General features: G+C 35.2%; 1 protein-coding gene across 1 annotated transcript in view; it reads left to right on the top strand.

Annotated features, from left to right (window-relative positions):
- The window catches only part of LOC150086637 (APOBEC1 complementation factor-like), a 268,827-nt gene that overhangs the window by 47,080 nt on the left and 209,630 nt on the right, over window positions 1-12,117 (top strand). The window contains exon 2 of the mRNA XM_090372213.1: window positions 9,885-10,059. Within this exon, the coding sequence (XP_090228339.1) occupies window positions 9,885-10,059 (175 nt within the window). The remainder of the gene's footprint in view (window positions 1-9,884; window positions 10,060-12,117) is intronic.

Genomic DNA, 12,117 nt, shown 5'->3' on the forward strand with positions numbered 1-12,117 from the left:
ATTAAAGGGTGACATGAATAATTACAGACTTGTTAGTTTAACTTCTGTTCCAGAGAAAATAATGGAGTCACTGGTTAAAGAAGCATTGCAGGATCTTTTAGATAAGAGTTCAGTAATAATTCAGACACAGAATGGATTTATTAAGTGGAAGTTTTGTCTCACAAGTTTGATTGGGTACTATGATGTGGTCACAAAGGAACTGGATGTACAAAATAATTTTGATTTCATATACTTGGATTTCAGGAAAGCTTTTGATATAGTTGCACATGGAAGACTACTGTACAAATTGGAGCTGTATGGCTTTAAGGGTGAGTTGCTAAAATGGATAAAAGTATGGTTGAGTTGGTGAAGACAGAGTGGTAATCAATGGTCTAATGTTATTAGTGGAGTTCCCCAGCGTCTGGTGCTGGGCCAATTGTTGTTTTCTATATTTATCAGTAATATTGATGAAGTTGTATCAGGGTTAATGTCCAAGTTTGCAGATGATACAAAGGTTGGCAGGGTTGTTAATGACAGTGTGCTACTATAACAGGATCTAGAAAAGTTGGGCAGATGGGCTGAGAAGAGGCAACTGAAGTTTAACCTTGGCAAATGCAAAGTACTGTATATGGGTAGCAGTGATCCCAGAGAAACACACCAACTGTGCTGTACTAGGCTCATGGTAATGGAGAATGAAAAAGATATGGTGGTAAGTGTGCAGTCAGATTTCAAGTTTTCTGAGAAGTGCACACAGGCTACCAGAGCAGCTCATGGGGTGTTGTCAATGATATACAGGAATTTTGTTAGTAGGGAAAAGGAGGTGATTATCCCCTTGTATAAGGCAACGGTTAGACCACACTTTGAGTACTGTATACAGGTCTGGAGACCTTATTTTAGGAAGGATGTAGAGTTGCTAGAACGAGTAGAAAGAAAGGCAACAAGACTGGTCAGGGGAACAAAGGGGTGCTCTTATGAATAAAGGCTGAAGTTCTGCAAATTGTGCAGCATCTTGGGACTAGGAACCTGCGAGATGATCTGATTGAGGTGTATAAGGCCTTGAATAGGTTGAGCAAGCTCAATGCTGATGGGATTCTTGCTGAAATTACAGGCCTGAGGGGGCATAAACTGAGGAAAAGCAGTTGTAGAATAGATGTGTGGAAATTTGCCTTTAGCCAGTGGGTAGTTGATTGCTGGAACAAACTTCCATCTGTTGTTGTGGAAGTTGATAGCTTAAAGAAATTCAAGGAAGTATTGGAAAAACGTTTGGAGCGAATCAATGAGTGAAATGGGAAGGATTTTTGGCTGATGCTGTATAAGCTTGCTTTCTTGCATAATATGCCTCTGCTAATATTAATACATTCTATACTGGGACTGGTCCACTTTCCTGTGAACACAACACAACGCACTTACAATTTACATAAACCCATACTAAATCACATATTTGGCTGTTTTATAGTGGTACGGTTCTTCATAGAGACATGAGGCAGAGTTGATATAAAGGGCAGCTCCTTGAACTGATGTTCTAGGAGCTGCCCTTTATTATAAGATATACCCACAAGTCCATTATTTAATTATTATTATTATATTTAATCTTACACCACCTAAGGAAGTTTAGGGCAAAAGCCTCATGAATAAGTCTTTATAAATTGCATTAATTGTGTGAAAGATTTCCGTATTGGAGTGAGTCATTTACTTTTATAAGATTTTTCCAACTTATTACATTAGTGTGGGAAAAAACAAGTTAATTAAAAAGTTACTGATAATAGATTATATAGGTTCCAGAATTTTCTAAGTGGGGGAGGAGCTAATGTAGCATTCCAATTAAGCTCTGATTGTCATGTGACAGTAAAAAAAATTCACATTATTTCGATCATAAGGAGAACTATAGCCCTTTAGTCTTCCCTTATGCTGCCTCTGTCAGTACCTGTCTTAATTGGGTCAAAAAAAAAAGTAGTAAAAATTATGAAAGTGATACTTTTGCAGTGCTAAAATAAGTTATTCTTTAAAGTCACAAAGTCACTTTGAATACAGAAAAAAAAAAAAAAAAAAAAAAAAAAGAAATACAAAAAGCAATGTAATTGCAAATAAAACCTTTGTCTAAGCTTGCACTACAGGAGGGTCCATCAAAGTCTTACCTGTATTGACAGTGAGTGATCTGACCTTAAATTAAGGACGTTTGCTTGTTCCCTGGCAGCTTTCCATGGACAGCAACAGAGACTCTGAAAATGGCTCTTTGAAGGATAAATTTCCACATGTACACTTTGAGGTGCAAACGTTGGCTGAATGTCTCTCAATGTCAGTTTCACTGGAGTGTTTGCTCCACAGCAGCCTAATGTTGGCATCTACTGAGTCCTACGGTTTTGTCTTATACACTTTCACGGAAGGTTTCCTTAAGGGAGAACAGTGCAACAGAAGACAACTGATTCTTATTCTATTTGCTCTCTTCCCACTTCATAAACAACTTTTATTAACTCCATACACATTTGAAGATTTCATTCATTCCCTATCAAAAAATATTTATATTTGATTTTTCTTAACTGCATATATACTTTGCAAATACAGTTTGCATCTCAAACAGTACATGTAGAAATAAATCCTTCAGTGTTGTTTTTGGAGTCTCTGGTATTGTCTGGGGAAAGATTGCCAGACCAGACAGCAGGGAATGAGTAAACCCTCTTAACTTAAGGATGTGAGGTCACAAATTGTGGATATTGGAAGTCAAATTTTTAGGACCTTCCCTATGGAGTGGAAGTCTTAGGCAAAGGTTTTATTTGTACTTACTTTACTTTTTTGTATTACTTTTTTTCTCATTTCTCTATCTATTCAGAATAATGACTTTAAAGAATAAATATATTTTAGCACTGCAAAAATATCTCTTCTATAATTTTACTACTTTTTTTTGGAAAACTTAAGGTACTACTACTACATATATAATCTAAACTTAAGGTACTACTACCTGCATTTAAACTAAACTCATCCCCCCCCCACCACTGCAAGTAATGTATTAATTTCATCACTATTTTATATCATCTCTTTTCTAACAAAAAACCATGCAAGTAAGGTAGCCATTTCCCTCCCTTCAAATCTGAGGACAGCATGGCTTCAACATAAAAAGAATTTGGAAAATAAAGATATTCCTGAGACAATTAAATATTTATGTGGAAAGAATTTAATAATAATATTACACATATAGTGCAATATTTATTAGATATTAACAATTCGATTACATCATAAACTTATTAAGGATTTAAAATTCTTATCAACAAATTATTTTTATACAGTTGACTAAACATACAGTTAATTATAAAATTGACCCATTGAATATTAAAAACCTTAAATACAATTTCATTTGAGGTATGTTAAAGATCGTCTAATCTTATAATCAGACTTTGACAAAACGTTGTCAATAATATAATAAGAATCTCTCTCCTTTTTAGGGTTTCTCCTATTTGTTATTGTATATTAATGTATGATATCATTCTTCTCATTTGTAATTTTTAACAGAAAATTAGATTGTATCACATGTTCAAGATTAAGATTATTGTTAATGTTCAAGCCAGATATTTCAGTGTTATTAATAACTAATTGTTTTTTTAGTATATTCTAACCTTTTATTGTTAGCAAAGAATCAATGGTGGTTAATTTTTTATTTATAGAAGCACTGTGTTGTAGTAATGATATATATTGTGAATGCTATCAAAGTTATCAGACACGAAAGAGATGGATTGCTTAATTCCTGTAGCTCATTTTTAATAGGGGTTATTTTGTGTAACAAATCAAATAGATGAATTTTTTTTTTTTAAATAAGAGTGATACTAAATTGACACACTGTGTGTTGAAAATCATATGAATTACAATTCATCTGTCTCTTTATTTTTACATTCTTTCTTTTCGTTTTGACAAAAGGAGCAGTGCCAGTGTATTTTCTTAGATTTAGTCATTGCCTTATAGGTGCTCTCTTCAAGAGAGCACCTATAATTCAGAAAGACAACCATGGCATAAATTCTTGAATTTTTAACAGTTGATTACATTTTCTGCACATGTTTTGAAGGTTTGTAGCCATCTCTAAAAGTTATACACACAAAAAACACAAATCAGAAAATTATGACGATAACTATAAAATAGCAATATCTTGTAATATACATTGATAATAATATCAATGTAATAATATCTTGTAATAACTGAGAGTAAAGTAGAGGAGAAATTGTTGAAGATAAACATAAGAAAGGCACCTGGGGTGGATGGAATCTATCTAATTATATTAAAGGAGGCAGCAAAGGAAGTAAGCAAACCTTTAACCATAATTATGAGAGCTTCCCTGGACTGGAGATGTGCAAATGTGACCCCAATCCACAAAGGAGGATCAAAGGGAGACACAGGTAATTACAGACCTGTTAGTTTAACTTCTATTCCAGGGAAATTAATGGAGGCACTGGTTAAAGAAGCATTGCAGGATCATCTAGAAAAGACTTCAGTTATAGCTCGGACACAGCATAGGTATGTTAAGGGGAAGTCTTGTCTGACTAATTTGATTGGATACTATGATGTAGTCACAAAGGAACTGGATGCAAAGAATAACTTTGATATCATATATTTGGATCTTAGAAAAGCCTTTGATACTGTTGCACATGGAAGACTGCTGCACAAATTGGAGCAGTGTGGCATTAGAGGCAAATTGCTGCTATGGATAAAGGGATGGTTGAGTGGGAGAAGACAAAGAGTGGTAATCAATGGACACTGCCCTTCGTGTACTAATGTTATTAGTGGAGTCCCTCAGGGTTCAGTGTTGGGTCTATTATTGTTTTCTGTATTTATGAATGATATTGATGATGGTATATCAGGCTTAATGTCCAAGTTTGCAGACAATACGAAGGTTGGCAGGGTTGTTAATGACACTGATGACAGTACAGTGCTGCAGTGTACTGTCAAGCAATACTTAGATTGTTGGAAAATTGTCTTAACCTAATAGCTGATCCAAAATGCATTCTCCCTCTAGCAGTGGAAGCAATTATGAATTTATTTAATTAATGATTAAGTAAATGAAGTCATTATTATAATAATTAAATTATTTAGAATCCAAAAGTCTGTACCCTCTATATAAAGGTTAAAGACTTTTATAATAATTTAGATAATAAAAAGCATAATCTAAACAGATTCACTGACCATCTTAGAAGCGGTAAAATTGGCAAAACATTTTCAGCAGCTAATATAATAGCAAATTAGGCAAGTTTTAATGTAATCTCCCTTATGAAAGACAAGCAGGATATCAAATTTTGTTGGTAAAAGATGCCATGTAGGAGTAATAGAAAATGAATCAGGAATACCTCCAGACATCCTTTCAGCATTCCATATGCATAATGTACTACTGTAACTTCAAGTTATGCCTCACCTTGCGAGCCCTGTTGTGTAGCCCAAACAGTTTAACATATACTCACAGAGTATGTGGCATATAACACAGAATTAGTGATGCACTATCGTATGCTTAGGGCATGGTACAACATTTCGTTATTGGTCCACAAAATTTTATCTGGTTTCTTTTTGGGCTTCCATGAACGTAGGGCTTTGGTGCAGTTGCATAAGCTGCAGTAGTGTGATATGGCACTGTGGCTGTGACAGAAAGCCAGCAAGTCTTCAAGATTGTACATAGATTGCTATAGAATTCCACCAGTGGAGAACTCTTAAACAACAATGACACCATTGCATTCATCTCTTGTTTTCCCCTTCAAAGTTGCTAATCTACATTATATACTCTAAAATCCAGTTAAATGAATAAACATTTTCATTGTATGCTTGAATCCACAACATGGAAAAATAATGGTGAAACAGACATGTTCCAAGTGCTTGTATTGCAAATTTTAGCCCCAGTTGACTATGTGTCATTAAGCCCTCTGACAGCCAAACACCATACATCTTTCAGTGTGGGTCACCATAATCACAAAATAGCAGTGTGCTTCAGGTATTCTTCAGTAAATTTAGTGTGCAGTGGATGTGAAAATATTATAGAACATTGTCATAGCGGATTTTGTGGGAAAAGCAGGTCAGTAGTTTCTATTGCCATTTGTATTGTTTGTTTGTGGATTGATTAGTTGGATTCTCAAAGTATCTAAGTGTAATTTTTTCCTGGAAGAGTCTCTTTCTGAAATTTATAATGAATAACTTCCAAATAGAACAGTACATTTTAATTGATTCTAGCTATTTTCATTGTTAACTAATAGTGTTAGGCAGAGCAGAGATATTTCAGTCAAAATTACTCTGAGAGTATCACTTTCAATGTAATGTTTGAATTATATGGACAGCATAACTGAGGCACACCTCCATATATGTGATGGTATCTGTTTTTATAGCCTTTGTATCCTATCTTTATCCATATTGACAACATTTGATATGGATTCACATTACAACACTTATCTTGTCAAGTTTAGTCACAAGAAGCTTATCTCTTTTGTCAATCCACCTCATTCTATAATCAGGGAATTCTTTACATAAAGATTCTGTGAGCTTTACTTTAATTACATGGACTATTTAAACTGATAATAGTCTATATATGGAATTGTTGAATTTAATTTAAATTGTCATTTTTAAACTTTTTTTTAACCTGTATTATTTTATAAATAATGCAAATTTTATGCTCAAAAAGGCACCTGTGGTAGATAGTATCTATCCAGTTATAGTAAATGGTATGTTGAAATACTCTACTTTATACAGAAAAACCAGAAATATTGGCCATGCAAAAGTAACAGTTTTTTACATGGTCTCAAGGTTCCCGCCATATTGCCGGAACAGCAAAAGGCATTGATTTATGGCTACCTCTAAGCCAGCCTGTTAATGTTCGTGAACATGAGCCACAGGGAATCTTTGAAGCCTATGCTTTATCTTGATCTTCGGCTTCACATCCAAAATAGAGTTCATATGCTTTTATCACAGGTTGCGACAGTGGCTTCCGCTGCAAATTTAATACCACTTCTCTACAAATGTAGCAAAAGCTATCAGGCTTATTTCAGCAAGAACGCGACAATATTTCATGTACAGTTGAGTTACACAGACATAAGAACACAATTAAGAAATTGTAGATTTTTATTTCTAATTTAAATACAGTTCATGATTTACACTAATGTACACAACACTTATTTACAAAACACTAATTCATTAAAGCATTTGTTCACTTTGTTCACCACTCGCTCTCTGAAACACATACTCTTTTTGAAATATGAAAATGCCTACTTGGTGCAGAACCCACTGAACTCCCTGGAATGTTTTCGAACCTTCCAGAAACATCCTAACCTTTCTTTTGCACGTAACAATATTCTAGAACATTCCGGAACATTCTTGAATGTTTTAGAAAGCATTAGCATTAGCAGAGGCATATGATGCAAGAAAGCAAGCTTATACAGCATCATCAAAAGAAAAGAAAAAAAAAAAAAAAACGCCCATCCATTCACTCCAAAAGTTTAAGTTTGTCTAGTACAGCCTTGAATTTATTTAAGCTGTCAACTTCCACAATGGCAGATGGGAAAGTTTGCAGATGATACAAAGGTTGCCAGGGTTGTTGCTGGAACAGACTTCCATCTTGTGTTGTGGAAGTTGATAGTTTAAATAAATTTAAGGCTGAGCTATACAGGAATTTCGAGTGAATGGATGGGTGAAATGGGAAATTTTTTTTTGGCTGATGCTGCATAAGCTTGCTTTCTTGTATTGTATGCCTTAATTAATGCTAATGCTAAATATTCCAGCAATCAACCATTTGCTGGCTAAAGGCAAATTTCTGCACATCTCCTCTACAACTGTCTTTCCTAAATTTGAATTTATGCCCCCTCAGGTGTGGAATCTGAACAAGAGGAAGAATCCCATCAGCATTGAGCTTGCTCAAACCATTCAAGGCCTTTTACACCTCAATCAGATGACCTCGCAGGTGCCTCGTCTTCAGATGCTGCAATATGCAGAACTTAAGCCTTTCTTAGTAACAGTAACCCTTTGTTTCACTCACTAATCTTTTTGCCCTTCTCTGTACTGATTCTAGCAGCTCTACATCTTTCCTAAAATGAGGCTTCCAGACCTGTATGTAGTACAATACTCAAGGTGTAGCCTGACCATTACCTTATACAAGGGGGTAATCACCTCCTTATCCCTGCTAAAAAAATTCGTATATGTCATTGACAAGACTTCATGAGCTTCTCTTGCAGCCTGTCTGCACTGCTCAGAAAACTTCACATCTGACTGGACAATTACTCCCAGGTCTTTCATTCTCCAATACCCTGAATCTAGTACCGCACAGTTGATATGTTACTCTGAGGTTACTGCTATTCATATTCAGTACTTTGCATTTGTCAATGTTAAACTTCATTTGCCACCTCTCAGCCCATCTGCTCAACTTTTCTAGATCCTCTTGCAGTAGCGTACTGTCATTAACAACCCTACCCACCTTTGTATTATCTGCAAACTTGGACATTAAGCCAGATATACCTTCATCAATATCATTGATAAATACAGAAAATAACAATGGGCCCAACACAGGCTCTTGGGAGACTCCACTAATAATATTAGTCCATGAAGAGCAGTGTCTATTGGTTACCGCTCTCTGTCTTCTCCCACTCAACCATCTCTTTATCCACAGCAGCAAATTGTCCTTAATGCCATACTGCTCCCACTTGTACAGTAGTAGTATTCCATGTGCAACAGTATCAAATAATTTCCTAAAATCCAAGTATATGATATCAAAATTATTTTTTGCTTCCAGTTCCTTTGTGACCACATCATAGTATCCAATCAAATTGTTCAGACAGTACTTTCCCTTAGCAAATCCATGCTGTTGACTGATGTATAAAAAGTACTCTCTCAGATGCTCTAGAAATCTCCTAAATGTTCCAGAGAAAAAATAAACAAATAAAATAAACAGATAATATAGATGGAAAAGATGATTAAACCAAATATATTTTTTCATTTTTGGTCATTTCTCCGAGATTTTGCCTTCATTAACCTATGATATTTGAAAACTGAGGGTGATGAGAACTTATTAAGAAAAAAATAAAGCACATATCTGAATTTTTGAACATATTTCCTATGAGAATCTCGAAATTATTTCAGGGAGGGAATTGATGCCTACCAGTGTTATCTGTTGATTGTTGTTTGTATATAGTGGGATGGTTTTTAAATTGGTAGGAAGATAGAGTGGGACATAGAGAATAACAAGTGCTGAAATAAAATGGCAGTCTCCAAACATATTAATGTAATCTTAGTAGTATTAAATGAGTAAAACAGTCATTTTGTTGTAGTTAGTTTAGTCATTTTTTAGGTAGCATAAAAAGTACAACCCACAGCAATTCAATTCCAATTTTAATTCTTCTTCCAAAGCTTCATCCCAACTGTAGTATTAACATACTGTAAGTTTAATGATTTTTTGCCTTTGAGATTGTCAAAAGAAAATTGTCTCCAGGTGCCCTTTAAAAAAAAATTGTAACATTTTTTATAGCTCTGCTGCTGTTTGTTTTGAGTCTTATACTTTTGTTTAATATAATTAAAACGTAATTACACTGTAACTAGTAACAACCTAAGAAGAAAAGATCTTGTGCAGAAATGTAATAAGAATTCTCTACTTAAAGAAATCCACTGATTGTCTACATTTTGTAGTTTTTATTGTAAAAGACAAAATTTTGTCTACCTTTGTATGCATATGTAGAATTTTTAGAATTATCTAATAGAAAATATATGCAATGGAGTTTAAGAGAATTACATTTAAGATGTTATTCTGCCTAAGAAGTTCATTTTATTTGATTAAAAAAAAAAAAAAAAAAATTCCAATCTTTTGAGATGTTTTTCTGTTTATATTGTTCAAATTGTTTTCCCCTTTAAAACATCTTCAGGGGATTTTACGGTAATTATGTTTAATAAATTAATTATTTTTATTCTAGGTAACTGTATTATATGTAAGGAATCTTATGACAGCAACTACTGAAGACCATCTAAAGGAAGTCTTCACTTTAGAAGGTAGAATTAAAGTAGAAAAGGTAAAGAAACTCAGAGATTTTGCCTTCATCCATTACCGGTCTCGTGATGATGCTGAAACAGCTCTTGATACGTTAAATAGTAAGTGCATTCAGTATTTGCATAAAGTGACAACAGATATTTTTATTATATGGGGAGTTTATCACATTTTATTTTGTCAACATAGTAACTGATAAAACTGCGAACTTAAAAGTTAACATTTTTGTATTTCTTTACAGTTATTGTTATATTTTCTTTTAGTATTAGCACTAATAGTAGCAAATGGTGCAAAAAAAAAGCAAGCTTATACAGAATCAGTAAAAAAAAAAAAAAAAAAAAAATCCCATTTAACTTGTCCATCGAATAGTTTGTCTAGTTCTGCCTTGAATTTATTCAAATTATCTACTTATCTACTTCCACAAGAATGAATGGAAGCTTGTTCCATCAGCCAACCAACTGTTGACTGAAGGCAAACTTCCACACATTTATTCTGCAACTATCCTTTCTCAGTTTGAATTTATGTCTCCTCTATGTGCATAGTTTGAGCAAGAGGAAGAATCCCATCAGCATTGAGGTTACTTAAGCCATTCAAAGCCCTAAGCACCTCAATCACATCACTTCACAGGTGCCTAGCCTCCTCATGCTGCAATTTGCAGAACTGATGCCTTTCTTTGTAAGTGCACCCCTTTGTTCTCCTCACCAATCTGAATGCCCCTTCTTTGTACCTGTTATAGCAGCTCTGAATCCTTCCTAAAATGAGTGTTCCAAATCTGTATGCAGTAATCAAGATGTGGCCTGACCATTGCCTTATACAATGGGATAATCACCTCTTTATTCCTGCTAGCAAAATTCCCATGTGTCGCTGTATCACTGACATTATACCATTGACAAAATCCCATGAACTATCCTGGAGCCATCTGCACTGCTCAGAGAACTTCATCTGACTGCAATAATCCCCAGGTCTTTTACATATTTCAGTACCCTGAGTGAAATACCACAGTTGGTATGTTATTCTGGAATTACTGCTACCTATATGTAGTACCTTGCATTTGTCAATGTTAAACTTCAACTGTCATTTCTCAGCCCATCTGCCTAAATTTTTCTAGATCCTGTTGCAGTACCTTACCCTGATTACTGTAATTAACCACCCTGCCAATCTTTGTATCATCTGCAAACTTAGACATTAAGCCTGATATACCCTCATCAGTATCATTAATAAATACAGAAAACAATAATGGGCCCAGCACTGAACCCTGTGGGAATCCACTAAGAACATTAGCTCACTAAGAGCAGTGTCCATTAATAACCATTTTGTCTTTTTGCAGGGGAACAGGTATCCTGTGTGTTATCAGACACTCAGCCTAAAACACTGATGGATCCAATATCTCTCTATTACAGAAGATTTAGGAGAAGTCCGGTTGGCCTGCCTCCCTAAAATCCACTCATGCACACCTTCTCGATGGTAAGCCCTGTTACGTCACTTAGATGGCAACGAACGTGTAGAGTGGTTCTCTTCAAGACGCCTGGTCAGCGTGAAGAGGAAAAGACCAAACCCTCCAGCAATGAGAGCACAACAATACAAATGGCCCTCAGTCCCCAGCAGCTTTCACTCTCCCTCTTACGGCAGCGAGAGGATCAGAGTGGAGGCAGAGGGTGCTAAGAATCTCTGGGTACGACCAGGCTGCCATGCACGGAAATTGAACTTGGCCTGTTATAATGTACGATCACTCATCGGTGAAGACAGGATATTAGAGCTGGAAAAGGAATTAGAAAATGTGAATTGGAATATCATCGGTTTGGCTGAAACAAGAAGAAGAAATGAATCACTTATAAGTTTACCAAGTGGAAATCTGCTGTACACCAATGGAAACAGTGAAAGGAGTGAAGGTGGAGTTGGGTTTCTGGTCCATAAAGATTTTAAAAACAACATTTTGGAATTCAAAAGTACATCACCAAGGGTGTCAAGACTATTACTCAAGATTTCTAAGAGGTACAAGCTAAAGATTATAATGATTTATGCACCAACATCGAGCCATGATGATGAAGAGGTTGAAGAAATGTACACTGAAATTGAGAGTCTTCTAGATGAGCAAAAAACCCACTACACTATTATTATGGGGGACTTCAATGCTAAGGTTGGAAAAAGGCAAAACAGCGCAG

The sequence above is a fragment of the Mastigoproctus giganteus genome, chromosome 4 (assembly GCF_048544385.1).
Source record: "Mastigoproctus giganteus isolate SK-2022 chromosome 4, ASM4854438v1, whole genome shotgun sequence".
NCBI classification, from domain to species: domain Eukaryota; kingdom Metazoa; phylum Arthropoda; class Arachnida; order Uropygi; family Thelyphonidae; genus Mastigoproctus; species Mastigoproctus giganteus.